The following is a 15,978-nucleotide window of genomic DNA, read 5'->3' on the forward strand; positions in this document are numbered from 1 at the left end:
GATACGGGATACCAAGCTAAGCCCATACACTATTTACAGATATTTCATCTAATCATAAGATCATACTTCAAAGGAGACCTAGAGAAAAATACCATAGCATGTCTGAATAGTGCTACACCTGGTTCATTCTCCTGGCATCACTGAATAACTCTTTGAAAAAGGGTTACAACCGTTTATCACTGATGAATTACATGTGCATCAACCTGGCTGGATGAGGAAAGACAGATCGGAGTGACATACCCCATCCTCTGTGAGTGCTGCACTATACAATCATGTCAGACCCAGTTAATGATAGTATTAATACCTTCACTGCAGGAGCATCAATCAACACCACCACCACCAACAGCAGCAGCAGCGGCGACGGCTCACTCACTGCACTTGCATGCAGTTGAACATTTATAGCCAAAACACCTATCCCTGCTATCAGGTGCAGTATCACAAAGGAAGGGAATCACCAGCTGAAACTGTGTGCCATTTACTGCAATACGCAGTGGCTCACTGATACACCGCTACCTTTAGCCAACAGATGATGAGTTCTTCAAACAGAGACAGCAACAGGCATTTCTAGCTTAGTCGGTTTGTCTCGGTATCCTAGGGCCTAGCAGAATGTCAGTCTTTTAGTTTTAACGAAGTGCCCTATTTTATCACTGTTGGGGTAGTAAATGTTTCAGGTTAATTTCATAGTTCCACATGTTTAATTCTCCACATTCACATATTACATTTTTATCTATGTCCATGTTTGTGTTTTCTTTAGTTCTGACTCATCAGAGCCCTTTAGTACTACTATTTCGTTAGTTTGTGGTGATATTGCACAGTCTTAAAAATTCAATTTCTTCAAGACATTACACATCAGAGTTTGCAGCTAGCCCTGCTTGAACGAGATAAAATTGTTTACAACTTCCATTTTTAATCAATTCAATTTCGAAGTAAAATTAGAGTATTGAAATATGGATCGGAATTATAACCTGAAATATCACTTGTCAATCAGAACAACCACCATCAAATTTTCTTCAGTGTAATTCAGTAGTCGCAGGACAGCAGAATATCAGAAATATTACAGGCTGTTGCAGTGCTCAAGAAACCAGGCAATTAAATGTTTTGAGTTAGGCACAAGGAGACAGAAAGATTCTTCTGTCTCCGCTTAACCGAGTCAGACCTCAAATGTCGAGTCAGACCTCATATGTGGACATTAGCCTAGTCTACCAGTTGGTCTGCCCAGACAGCCAACAACAGATCCTAGCGCCCTGAAACCAATCAAATGTTGGGAGTCATCAATGGTTAATTGGCTGTATCAACCATTTGGTTTTTGTCACAGATAAGCAGCACAAATCTCCACATTTGATCTACACTGTAATATCTTATCTGGCTAATTTTTTTCAAAGAAATAATTTCTCAATGTTGCTATCTACCAAATGTCAAAGGAGTTTGTGAGAATCAATACACACTGACACCATATCTTGTGTTGAGGTCAAGGTGACCTGAAGACCTGACTGATGATTCATGTTCAGTGATCTACTGTGTACTATCCATCAACCTTGTTTTCAGTAGGTACCAGTATGTGTGGCTATGTAGGCCATCCTGGTGAAGGTGCTCACGAGGAACAGCTGCTACAGTAGGTCATACGATCGATTTTCTAAATGCAAATTCATAGAAAGCATCAACTGTCTTTACAAACTTGTTTTGAATGTTCTACTTTCAGTTTTCATATAAAACATGGCAATCTCCTTGCATGTCAAGTTGAAAGTGTGCTTGAGGAAAGTATTAGACAGAAGTTTCTAAACACGCTTTGACCAGGAAGTATTTGATTTTGTTCAAATTTGTTCAGTTGGGAAAAGCAGGGGCCATGTGGTGGCCCATGAAGGATACAAGTTTCTAAATTCAGCAGTGGCCCATGGCTGAAATCCCTGTTTAGTTATGTGATTCTGTTCAGCATTTCAATCAGACTGATGACAAGCCACTAGTTTCAAAAGTGGCTGGGAAGGGTTGCAGTGCCCACTGGGACATGAAATGTTCCCCTATTCTTGTATTGTGGACTTGGTCAGTGGGTAAGTATATGCATGGTGAAACAATTTTGAGTTGTATTTTGGCATTGTTTTAGCTCAGAGTTTGGTCAGTGATGGCTGAAAGGGTTGCAGTGATGGCTGAAGGGTTGCAGTGCCTTAAAGTGGCTGAAGATAGAATGACAGTACTGCAGTGGTGGCTGAAGGTATAGGGTAAGCAGTGATGGCTGGCAAGGGTTGGTTTGATGTACTGCAAAAGGGTTTGGTGGAGAGTGGAACACAAGTTAGCCTGGATACTGCAGGCAGGTGATAAGGTCACAGGAGATACCTGAACATTGGATTGAAGGGGGATGGATGGGGATGGTTGAAGGGATCCTAGAGGGGTGGCTGGGTGTACCTGGAAGGCAGAGGCGGGGTTGCAGGCGGTAGCTGTAGAGAAGATATCTGAGGAACATCTCCAGATAAACACTGCTGATTATCATACAGTGTGTGGCTGTGAAGCTAGGGAGTAGTGTCTGGTACATTCCTGCAAAGCAGATCACATTACTGGACCCACATACCAACCACAACTTGGGAGCTAATTAAGAACTGACAGCACCTTATAACACTACAGCCTTATAGACAGCTAGAACTAACAGAGGAACGAACAGTGAGTGAGTGAGTTTATTTTATCGCCACTTTTAGCAATATTCCAGCAATATCACAGCAGGGGTCACCAGAAATGAGCTTTACACTTTGTACCCATGTGGGGAATTGAACCCAGATCCTTTGGTGTGAGCGAATGCTTTAATGCTTTAACCAACAGAGGTAGGGCAGGGCAGCACCTCATAACACTGCAGTCTTACAGTTAGCTGGAACTAACAGAGGTAGCGGGCAAGACAGCACCTCAAAACATTGGTAACCAGTGGAAGTCGAGGGCAGGACAGCAACACAACCAATGAAAAGCATACCTATGTCCATGGTATGAAGAACAGAGAACTATAGTCTCAGAAAAGTGAGAATTTTTTATGTTTCCTTAATAGGATAATCTTCAAGTGCTTAAACCGGTCTTGGTTTGAACAATGAAAAGATAACCGGTCTCTTTATGAAAAATTAATGAACCTTTTTTGCCTTGGTTTCAGAAAGATGGAATAATAAGGAAGATGGAAAACTGGCCATACTTTGAACACCGAAGACTGATAGTACTATTGGTATGAAATCTACATTTAAAGTAACCAAATTTACTTTTAAAAAATCACAGGACAACACATTATAAAAGAACAATTGAATCTGTGATGCAACCACAACCTATAAACTAAGTCTAATCAAGAACAGTCAAGTGTTGGTTATGAGATCAGTACAGTGGTAACAGTTAAGTAGCAGAGAGCTGGGGACCACCATTACAGCTGGCTGTGGGGAATACCAGAAACTATCTGCCCTAAAGGTCTGCCTACCTTCAAAGACATCATGCCCACACCATATCTTGTATGATTATTCATAACATTAAAAACAGTAAGTACAAACTTTTATTTTTAACTGCTAATGAGCACAGGAAAAATATATAACATATGTCCCTATTTTTATGAATATCAAATTTAAACATCTCCAACCAGCAATCGAACAATTTTCATGATGTATTCACAAAACATCGCTCTTCTAATGCATCTAGCTTCAGGCGTATATTACAACTATTTTTGTAACCTTTCAAACGTTATGAAAACAACCGTAAAAAAACAGAAGAATATTTAGAAGCGAAATCAACAACAGACTCTTCCGATCTGTGACAGTTTACTTACACTAGTTACTGGCTGATGTCCCAGACCTTCCTCCAAACTGAGAGGTTAAACATGTGATATGGACCCCTAAGCTAGACTCACTGGGTGGAACAAATTATGGCAGAACTTGATCTTTATTGACAATAAACACTCCGACTGTATGTTCATTATATTCATGTTTTTCTTCAGGTATGCATTCAGATAATGTCGGAAATTTTCATGAAATCCCAATATGCATGTACCCTCACTTGTTGGTCTGAAACTGCGTGAATATGTTCACCACGGAAGATCAAATGTCTCTCCCTTCTACCCTAAAGGACAAGACTTCAAGCAGTAACAACTGTTTCAACAGCTGCATGAAATATGTTAATGTAACGGTAATGACTGTAAACACATCCAATTACAAGGTGAACGTATGAACACAGTGGCACAAGCTTGATACTATTGATTGCTTGGATCAGTATTAATTATTATTGCAACAAGATAATATCATATTTTCCCTGGTCATACTAACAGGAATTATATATTTACCTTTGATTCAGATTACATTTGATACCTGAAGACATCACTTTCACATTCAACTTGATCTCAAGATATGAAACATGAAAGAGGTTATATCATCTGACATCTTGATGTTCATGTTGAAACATTTGGGGTTTAAGGATATAAGGGTGGTGGGTGGTGGTATACATAACTAAAATCCACATTGACCTGAGGGGGAGGTCACTAAAGTTGCCCACATGTTTTCACATTATTGATTATTTGTGTTATTGATGATATCAGGTTCATGTCTTGGATGACTCTTTAATGTTTGAAATTATTTATTCTATGAAAATGACTGATTATCTTCCACTGCATAAATCAATACTCATGATGTCAATCACTGGATGTTGTGGTCCAGACTCGATTATAAGAAAGCAATCATATAACTGGAATATTGCTGAGTGCAGCGCAAAGGCCCAATAAAAAAAATGTTGTGGTTCCATTTACACCTCCTTAAAATTTAGGGTAGGTAGGTAGGATTTTTTTAAAATATATTTTTTAGAAGTAAAGTACAAACTAATAACACATTTATCAATGTGCAATTGTTTATTCAATCAAGCTTGCGGCCAGCTCTATTTCCAGGGCTCCAGATATAAGGGCCGTATCGATGTATGTACGGATAAAAAATATGCACGATACGGTAGGAAATAATTTGGAAAACGTAGCAGATACGCACCACAGCAATGGTGTACGGTCGTAGAATCATTTACGGACGTATTTATCTGAAAAAGTATTGTTTTATTGCTTATTGACCTGTTTACACAAGAGCAGCAATGTTGTGGTGCATATATGAAACGAAACACAAGATTACTGATACTCCATTAAATTCCATTCAGTACTCTAAATGTACACGTTTTCCAGTACTCCTATATTTGGAAAATGAAGAGTATGTACTCCTTAAGTTGAAAAATTATCTGAAGCCACTGCGATACCAAGCCAAAGACTACCTTGGATGTCCACGTCAGACACGGCATACTGACGATGAACTGACCAGTCATGTCCTATTCAATTTGTACCTTTCACCAGGCAGTGTAGTAACAAGTACAATCTTAATGCATTCAGGTATGAAGCAGTCAGCAAGGCTGAACCACAGACCTTCCACACTCCGTCCAGATGCTGTATCCACCAGACCATGGAGGCAGAATGGTTAAATGTTAATGTACAAGTTGACTACACACCCTTCCTCAGGGGTTATGACATGGCTGGGGATGGAACACTTTGTCCAGTCACTTAGTGAGTGGTACCTACAGCCATCTAGATGTAGTACACAAAGCCATGTTTGTCATTGCACTGATGCACATGGAGGAAAGACCCACCCAGACCATTGTCTGTAGTCTCTCCCAGGTAGTATCAATAATTGATTTGTTTGTAACAGAAGAGCCAGGGGTATTAAGAGAAATGGAGGTCTCTGTGACATGTTGGTGCACAGTGTTAATGGGTGAAGGACAGTTCTGGGAGCTGATCCAGGGTCTGCAGCAAATGTCTGTAAAAATTCTAATTCATGGTTAAGTAATTATGAAAGTAGCATCAATGTAGATGTGACTGTGTTGGATGTCTGATAGAATGTACATGGCAATAAGGTTACAACTTACAGGCAATTTAAGGCACAAAATGTTGATGAATCGTCTGCTTTAAATGTAGAATATATGGACCACTATCCAGTTTAAGCTTATATAAATGTGGATGTTTACCACTGCCATAGAGACGGGACGTTTTGAGAAGCTACCTGGCCACCTTCCACATACAATTTGTCCACAATGTCTTAAATAGAATAATAACAGAATTACAAAAGATGAATTACATATTCAAATATATTATCCTTTTATGCAGATTTAAGACACACACATTTTAATTTCGCAGGTTATTAAATCCTACCCTTACATATCTGACTGATGTGAACAATTTTGTATTTATCTTAACGTCAGAAAATGTACAAGTTTTATTAGCAAGCACACTTTATAAAATGTACAAACTAAAACAATTACTTAATTTATGGACATTATTTTAACTCTGTATATTACCATGCATTATGTGTATAATACTGGTTTGTAAAGGACAGGCCAGGCAGTATCTTTCGTATGTTTTAGGTTTATCTGTATTTACTGTCTTACTGTGTTTCATAAGCCTCTTGGCTGGATGTTACTTTCCATTTCTTGTATATACACTGCCTTAAGTAATATCTGACACATAAATAAACTATTTCTCTGTGTGATATGTACTTCACTGGCAACTTGACCCTGAAGATACAGAGACATCCATGTATCGCTTGCTGTTACTGCACTGAATGCAATGGCTAAATACCTCTTAATTTACGGAGATAACAAAATACAAAAAATACCATAAAGTCCTAGTTTTCAATAAAATAAAACTGACAAAATGCTCTCCACATTGATAAGAAATCTCTGCTAAAAGTAGGTTGATTTGTGAAACAGTGACGATAGTAGGTGTTTGCCAAAAAGGTGAAAATATATATGTGTCCTATTTAACTGCTCAGGGCACTTTGTTCGGAATCCTAGATAACTCCCAGAGGCAGGAGTGTTGTTTATCTTATATTTAGTTAAGCAGATCACCAGATAAGTGGGAGTTCTTCTTGCCAAGTTACCTGTTTTACCAAATACCTGTAAAATAAAGAGAGACCCATATTGCTCAGATATGGAGCATTTTATAGCTCATTTCATACTTGCAGGTAAAACTCAGCCACAGCCAGATGAATGTAGACTGAGCTGCTTGTATATTGAAGTGAATACTACCTTCCTGACAATAGAGACCACAGGAAGCTGACACCAGGAACAAAATATTCTTTTCCCTGTACACAAACAAAAAAATCTTACACGGCAACATCGGAGAAATGAAAAGATCCCAGACAAAGTACTCCATAGGACATTTCTTGTGAATCACCTGTCAATAGGTACTGTAGCGAAGGTACACACATTAATCAGAGAATAACATCAATATAAAAAGGCTCCTGTTCTGATAACTTCAGATGAAATTGTTACATTCATTGTGGCCAAATATAATGTTATCAAAGCAGAGTTCTATGTATATTTATCACCAACACCTATATGATGGATATCCGAACCCAAAGTCACATTTTAGTAGCTGACTAGGAGATGAATGTAGGCTGTAAGATGGGTTGAGAGGGTGAATGATAAAATTAATATGTTGTGAGTTCTGTAAGTGAGGGTAAGTACGCTATTGGGAAAAAAAATCTTGCAAGTCTGTTGCAGAGTCCCTGAACCAAATTATTTCCACTCCGCCCAGCTTTCACTATAATGCTCCAAATTAATTAAATCTACATTTTTATTTATATATATAAAACAAAGTCTAAAACCAAGCCACTGTAATTCAGACACTAAGCATCAGTCTACCATCATGCCACCATGACCTGTTGTGGGAGGGTTGCTACCTGTCAGCTAAGGTTATAATCACTGAGGCGGCAGGGATTGCTGAGTGACAAGATGGTGTGCAGGTTGTTTGGTCAGCAGGCTAAACTGGACAGTCTGCTGACAGAAGCCATCTGTCACTGGTCATTAGCGACATTCATCACAAGTTAACCCTATTCCATTACACTCACATAACAGACCTAATAATGTATAACTGACTGACTGCAACATTCAATATCACTTGTAACACATACAGACATATATATGAGACTGCTTGTTCAAAGGCCAGAGTGAGGAAAAAAACATAACCTGCTTGGTTTTGTCAGTTAACAGTTTATGATTATAACACATAGTTAAATATCACTATTTTACTTGAGACAAATGGCATTATGATATTTTCATTAGTTTTCAAAAATATTTACAGGACATATTGAGATACATTCCATTAGGACAGTTTTCACTGAGAAATGACTTCTGTACAGAAATACAACACAAGAAGTATTTAAAACTTGAGGTTTCAGTATGGAAATAGATCACAAATAGAGAACTTCCCATAACTAAAGCTGTGACAATACTTTAGAGAGGGACAAACCTATGCCTGAACTGTTCGATACAAGGAAATCATTTAACTGGGACCATGCAGGAAGCTAACACCTGTTTATAAGCATGTGATCTGTCAACATTAAGGCAAACTGGTACTCAACCGTAACCCAATACACAGTGCTAGTTGATTGCTGCAGGTGGACTGCCTGAAGTCAATCTCACAGTACTATTTACAGTACAATAGTCAGCTGAGCAACAGGCTTGGTGTCAACACATTCTTCAGTAAACTGGGTACACTAAGTGGCTAGTGTAAAATTGAGTTATTTCAAGAGGATGATGTTTGATTTTCACTTGAAACCAAAACCAATGTAACCGATTAAACAAACGATTTGACATGTGACCTACTTCATGAAATGGAGGTCGCTTCTGCACATCCAGTACTGACAATTCCTAAACCTACTAAAACTACCAACAATACTTCAACAGTAATATCAATGACCTAATTATCAACTATTCAGATGCCAGTATACATCTATAATATTTATTGAAAGTTATTTCATGTGCAAATTTGGGGGATGCACTTTTTCACAAATATCAATACAAGAACTCATTAACACAACCACCTTACATCTGGGAAACTGCAATATACAGGAAAACGTGATTAAATATTCATGTAATTTTATAGCCAGGGCTAATAACCATGCAAACTTTGTTACATGTGTTTCAAGACAGATGTTCATATCACTCACTGATCCTACCTATAAATAATTTAATGAGAATATTATCAAAACCAGACAAGCCTGCACACACTGGAACTAAAGACAATTGATGCTGACCACAATGAAGCACTGCTATGCTGTGATGAGAGATCGGATTCCATCAGCTCTATATAAACAAGTCCCTGTTGTATACTGAATAACCTTCCAATCCATGGTAATTTCATCACTAGCACAAGCGGTAATTGACAATCATTACTCGCCTATCAGCCTACTGTCCTATAGATAGATGTCTCCAGGGAGTGTTAGATGAGAGCGGCCACAGGAGCATCGTGTTTGGGTCAGTCTGATTAGCAGGATTATTGTCAAATTTGACATACATATTAAGATTTATCTCTTCAGTGTACATGTGTATGTATCCCACTGTTACCTCACTGCCCTGGGGTACACACTAGATCATCAATACTTCTTGTCTTTCAACACATATTCACATCCAGGCTGTTGCCTTCTAGCCAAGAGCAGGCAGTACTTATACCACCCATTCATGCCTTTGGGCTGATGAAAGTTTGGGCTTGGGAAATTCATACATTTACAGGCTGCCTTTCAAAACAGCTGGACATCACTGTAGTCTTGCATTGATTTATGTCATGCCGGTAATTTGTTAAATCATAAAATTGGAATTTATACTATTAGCTTGATTAAAGAGTCAGTTAAAGAAGTGTCTATCCAAACAAATACCAGACTGTAATTGGTCAGTGCAGCTGCACTCTAATGCAATACAACCTGGTAACAATTTACTCTTAAAAAAGACTACACTGTGGTACAAGACCTGAAAAGCATTGTCACTAAAACAATGTTAGTTCCAGAGACGATATCTTTAGAGATCTCACCAATTCAAGCATGTGGCATAGCGACATGATCTCACATCAACATTGTAACTGTTGAGTACAGAGAGGTGTGGCTCTAAGTTGCAGCCCTGCTTATATTCTAAGGAATCTGCCTCCATTGTGACTAAAGCTGCAGTGCAACAGTTTTTTCTTTAGCTGTTTCTTGTTTTTGCTCCAATTGGCATGCATGTATTGGGATCCTTCAGGATTGAAACCAAGCCTCCATATCCTGGAGTTCTCCACCTGCATTTGCCTCATGCTAAACATGTTGAAATGTCAACTCATCAAATTACCCAGACACCACATGCAGCCTCACAGAATGGAATCGGTGCCATATATCATATGGCTGAAAACAAGTGTAAATGAACAACATTGGGACATGCTCAACCCAACAATATTGACATTCATCAAATGCTTGTTCAAGTATTATCGTTAACGCTGACCGTATACCTGATAAAATAAATAAACAGCAGCTCATGTGATGTATCATTTCCACACACTGAATCAATGAATACCATTATGATAGTTCTAGAATGTCAAGAAATATTATAGTTAAATGGTTGTAATACCAACAATGGGCCCTTCATATTTCATCAAATTCATAGAAGTTTTCTACTGATTAACATCAGGAGGTCAGTGCATTTGTTATCTTCCGTTATCACTGATACAAGTGATGATAATGTCAGTTTTCATGAGATATTTTAACATAACAGTATTCAAACTTCAACACTTGCACACAATCTTAATTAAATGAATGGCTCTATTTCCAACTTTCAGCTACAAATAAACCAACAGGGATATTCTGAACTGCAATAGCAAGAATAATACTTTGAGCAATGATAGGGAGAAATCTAAATGCAGAATGAGGAAATGACCTGGCACTGAAAGAAGAAACAACCATTCAAATGTACATGTGATGACTCCTCATCCTGGACACACACGGAAATGAATACTTTTTAGTTGCATGATGGTGGTGACCCAGAGGAAATGTACCAATAAATAGTTATAAACAAGTGCAATTTTCACAACCACATTAGGTAGTTTTGGTCCTGATCTATACAAAGTAACACACTGGTCCTAGTCATTTCTGATAAAGGCATAATTATATTGAAGAAAACATGATCGTAACCTGCAAGTGAGAATTTGACACAAATGTAGATAAGCCTTCTGATCGTTCCAGCCACTTGAATTATAAAATTACATGTTATTTTTATGAATCAAAAGCAATATGAAACTCCGTTAGACATGATCGAAATAAGGGATTGTGTTTGGATTTGGTAACCTTACTTAAACAAAGTGACAGGAACAATAAGAATTCTTTCAAAATGTATTACAATTATATGAATGAGATATATAAACAAATATTAATGATAAGATAAGTTATTCACATGGACTGGCCCAAAATAACAAAAGACTCACAGTCTTTTCATGTTACCATATAGAAAAACTTGACTTAGTAGAGAGAGAGAGAGAGAGAGAGAGAGTGAATGTTGTGTTAATACTGTAACCATACTATAACCATAAGTAACCAACTTCCTATACATAAAAGATTGAAATAGATCAGTGCTTGACAACATAAGAAATGGTCAAAACCAGTGATTGCCTGAGGAAGCCCTTATGACTGGATTGGGATGTTGAAGGACTGTTTTTCTCTAGAATTCCCTTGAGTACTATTGTGGTGTATGTGACAGGCCTTGTGAATACATGATGTTTAGTGCGTAGGCTGTAACACGGCAGTGCATAGGGAAGCATACACATAAATGAACGTGTCTCGTACATCGTTGAATGGTGGAATGTGTTCTTACGACACGGTGTCAATGGTAACAGATCTGCTGCTGACATTAGCCGATTAGGTACATATCACGAAGTTACAGGATCGTTTCCATATCACCTGTCAACGATTAATGACATTTTTAACAAACAAGGAGCCCGTGGCTCCAATATTTTCGCTGAAATTGTTCAGCCAATTAAAAAATGTCCATGTCGCAAAGAAATGCGTCACATGCGTCATATCTGACACCTTTGCCGATACCTGTGAGTCAGCGCTCGGAAGCAGACAACATCGCAAGATTCACTGCCTCCGTTCAGCACTTCCGACTGACCCCGATTTTGGTCCTGGGGACGCACAAAGGACACATTGATAGTGAAATGTACTTACGATCTTTCTCGTGATCATATCCAACAATGGCGAAGTAGTCAGCCAACCGAGACATCGCACTATTTCCCAAATATTGCTTTCCAGTAACCTCGTCCCATCTTTACGTCGCCATTTTGATTCCCGACTTGACGGCGCACGGCACTGAGCATTTCTTGGGTTTCCGGCATATCTTGGTGCAAGGGAAACAACTCCTGTTTTTACTCCACTCTTTCCTGGTATCGAAATTATATAATTTCCTGGCAGTCAAATAATAAAGATTCTTTAGCATATGATAGAAAACCGAGCTTGCTGATACAGCTTCGTTGAACCATAGACATTGACACTTGTTATACATGAGTTTTTAGAATATCGTGATAGTTCTCTTTTATGAATTGATTAATATTTTCATGTAAGAATTAATGAATTTCCTATATTAAATCACGTACTCGAAATGATTTTGTGTCAACTTCTACAATCAATATTTAAAACTATTTTCACTCGGTACCTGATTTGTGCAGCGAGTGTGAACGAACAGACACCTTATACTAAAGTCTAATTGATTTAAACGTGATATGGATGAACGATATCAGTTGAGTAATTTGATTAGCGGCCACAGGCCTGTTGACATGGCTCAGATACAGAATTCTGTCACGGAAGAGAACAGGCACCTGTCAAAATACTCACCGTTCGCGTGTGGTTCGTCACGCATTAGGGCGAATCCACAGCCCACATTGATAAACAACATACCACGGTTGACTGCACTTCGACATGGGTCACATGATGTCACGTACGGTCCAACTGAATTATTTGGTGTTGCTCTAAATGAACTCATTTGTATTGAATTACTCGGAGAATAAATTGCTAATGAAGAATGTCTCTGTGATTCTTCTTATTAGTTACATCAATGTAATTTAATAACCGTTTTCTGTGAAATATGTCGATTTCAGAGACTAGGTGCTGGTCGATGTCTAAACAAGCTGATGTTGTGATCATCATCATTTTGTTCATGTTGACATTATTGCGAATCATCCGGGATTTCCAAATTGTGATACATACATCTGAGTAATATGTTTTCCGTCTTAACAAGATTGAGAAATCAATACTTTAACGGAGACTTTGCTGTATCCCACACACACACGCACGCACGCACGCTACAGGCACATAGAGACATACACACAAAACCACCGTGCTTTAATTTTAGGGCGGTACCTTATAGCAACGTTTTCGCTTGTCATACCAAAGACCATGGTTCGATTCCTTGCTGCAAAATGTAAAATTGTTACATGAGTCGCCGTTATTCATTGTTTACGTTTGAACATACCTTTCTACCTGCCTATATATGTCTAAGTTGTTCGTGCTCATCAGGGGGCGTGGGGGTAACCTTAAAACCTTATTTTTTAACGTTCGCTCGGCAAGCAGAAGGTCCGGGGTTTGATCATTCCCCATTTCTGGTATTCACGCCCCCCATGCCATTATATTTTCTCGGAATTCTGCTAAAAGCGACTGACAACCAAACTCATTCCTTCCCTCAGTGCTTTGAAAGTAGACTAACAACTAGTCTCTGAAATGAACATATTTTACTGAAAAAGTTCATAGTAAAAAAAAATAAAATATAATGAAAAGGAGCCCTGAGACTTTCCTCATTTTCAGAAGCTGAGGAAATCTAGACTTGCCACATTTTCTAGACTTGTGTGGGCTTTCTTGGATATATTTGCTTCAGGGTCTGTACGACAGACTACTTTGAAAACACTGTATGTATATTTATATTTTCACTGTCAGTTTACTACTAGCTGTTTGTCTCAAATTTACCACTCTTCTTTTCTATTGTTGGGCGGTCTGGTGTCCCCGCCGTGATATAGCTGGAATATTGTTAAAAGCGGCGTAAAACTGAGCTCACTCACTCTTGTTGGGCGGTTTTGTCACAAATCAAGAAGCACCCTTATAATAATATGTAGGGGCTTGCTATGCCTTGTGCAGTTGTCTCCCCTTGTCAAAAACACGTCAAAAGAACGGTGCAGCTGCATCTGATAGCACACACACGCACGCACGTACATGCTCAAAACATAACAAAACACACCCAATACACACTTTTCCATTGCATTTTGTTACTGCCAACCCAGTGCTTGCATGTACAACATCGACATTCCTGTCTGACTGTTTCAGATACATTTGAACATTACCAATAATTATTCATAATAATAAACAACACACAACCATTTATTAAATGGAGATGAAGTTATGTAATGAAGCGGATTGTACACCAAGGTTTAGGGATGTTTTAGCCGTTTATTTGTAACGAACAGTTTGAAAGATGAAACAGAAAGATATATTATGATTTCTTTATTTTCTGCAATACGGGCGTAAATTGTAGTCAGTACTTGTATGTTATCTCCCTACTCAAATTCTCCTACCTTAAAAGTCTCATTTATAAATGAATTACCTAAGCTTATTCCAGTGCTATGCTCTGTTAAAAGCTTCATCGTCTATCATCAGCGACTTCAGGTGGACCTTAACAAATTTGGCCAAAAGAAATCTGACATCGCACTATTTCCCAAATATTGCTTTCCAGTAACCTCGTCCCATCTTTACGTCGCCATTTTGATTCCCGACTTGACGGCGCACGGCACTGAGCATTTCTTGGGTTTCCGGCATATCTTGGTGCAAGGGAAACAACTCCTGTTTTACTCCACTCTTTCCTGGTATCGAAATTATATAATTTCCTGGCAGTCAAATAATAAAGATTCTTTAGCATATGATAGAAAACCGAGCTTGCTGATACAGCTTCGTTGAACCATAGACATTGACACTTGTTATACATGAGTTTTTAGAATATCGTGATAGTTCTCTTTTATGAATTGATTACTATTTTCATGTAAGAATTAATGAATTTCCTATATTAAATCACGTACTCGAAATGATTTTGTGTCAACTTCTACAATCAATATTTAAAACTATTTTCACTCGGTACCTGATTTGTGCAGCGAGTGTGAACGAACAGACACCTTATACTAAAGTCTAATTGATTTAAACGTGATATGGATGAACGATATCAGTTGAGTAATTTGATTAGCGGCCACAGGCCTGTTGACATGGCTCAGATACAGGAATTCTGTCACGGAAGAGAGAACAGGCACCTGTCAAAATACTCACCATTCGCGTGTGGTTCGTCACGCATTAGGGCGAATCCACAGCCCACATTGATAAACAACATACCACGGTTGACTGCACTTCGACATGGGTCACATGATGTCACGTACGGTCCAACTGAATTATTTGGTGTTGCTCTAAATGAACTCATTTGTATTGAATTACTCGGGGAATAAATTGCTAATGAAGAATGTCTCTGTGATTCTTCTAATTAGTTACATTAATGTAATTTAATAACCGTTTTCTGTGAAATATGTCGATTTCAGAGACTAGGTGCTGGTCGATGTCTAAACAAGCTGATGTTGTGATCATCATCATTTTGTTCATGTTGACATTATTGCGAATCATCCGGGATTTCCAAATTGTGATACATACATCTGAGTAATATGTTTTCCGTCTTAACAAGATTGAGAAATCAATACTTTAACGGAGACTTTGCTGTATCCCACACACACACGCACGCACGCACGCACAGGCACATAGAGACATACACACAAAACCACCGTGCTTTAATTTTAGGGCGGTACCTTATAGCAACGTTTTCGCTTGTCATACCAAAGACCATGGTTCGATTCCTTGCTGCAAAATGTAAAATTGTTACATGAGTCGCCGTTATTCATTGTTTACGTTTGAACATACCTTTCTACCTGCCTATATATGTCTAAGTTGTTCGTGCTCATCAGGGGGCGTGGGGGTAACCTTAAAACCTTATTTTTTAACGTTCGCTCGGCAAGCAGAAGGTCCGGGGTTTGATCATTCCCCATTTCTGGTATTCACGCCCCCCATGCCATTATATTTTCTCGGAATTCTGCTAAAAGCGACTGACAACCAAACTCATTCCTTCCCTCAGTGCTTTGAAAGTAGACTA

General features: G+C 38.5%; 1 protein-coding gene across 8 annotated transcripts in view; it reads right to left on the bottom strand.

The window, feature by feature from the left end:
- The window catches only part of LOC124288330 (myotubularin-related protein 13-like), a 113,707-nt gene extending 101,586 nt beyond the window's left edge, over positions 1 to 12,121 (bottom strand). For all 8 annotated transcript variants that reach the window (XM_046724846.1, XM_046724842.1, XM_046724841.1 and 5 more), the window contains exon 1: positions 11,985 to 12,121. In XM_046724846.1, the coding sequence (XP_046580802.1) occupies positions 11,985 to 12,039 (55 nt within the window). In that variant the 5' untranslated portion in view covers positions 12,040 to 12,121. The remainder of the gene's footprint in view (positions 1 to 11,984) is intronic.
- Positions 12,122 to 15,978: the final 3,857 nt, after the last annotated feature.

The sequence above is a fragment of the Haliotis rubra genome, unplaced genomic scaffold, assembly GCF_003918875.1.
Source record: "Haliotis rubra isolate DU_JTF1 unplaced genomic scaffold, ASM391887v1 Scf415, whole genome shotgun sequence".
Taxonomy (NCBI): Eukaryota; Metazoa; Mollusca; class Gastropoda; order Lepetellida; family Haliotidae; genus Haliotis; species Haliotis rubra.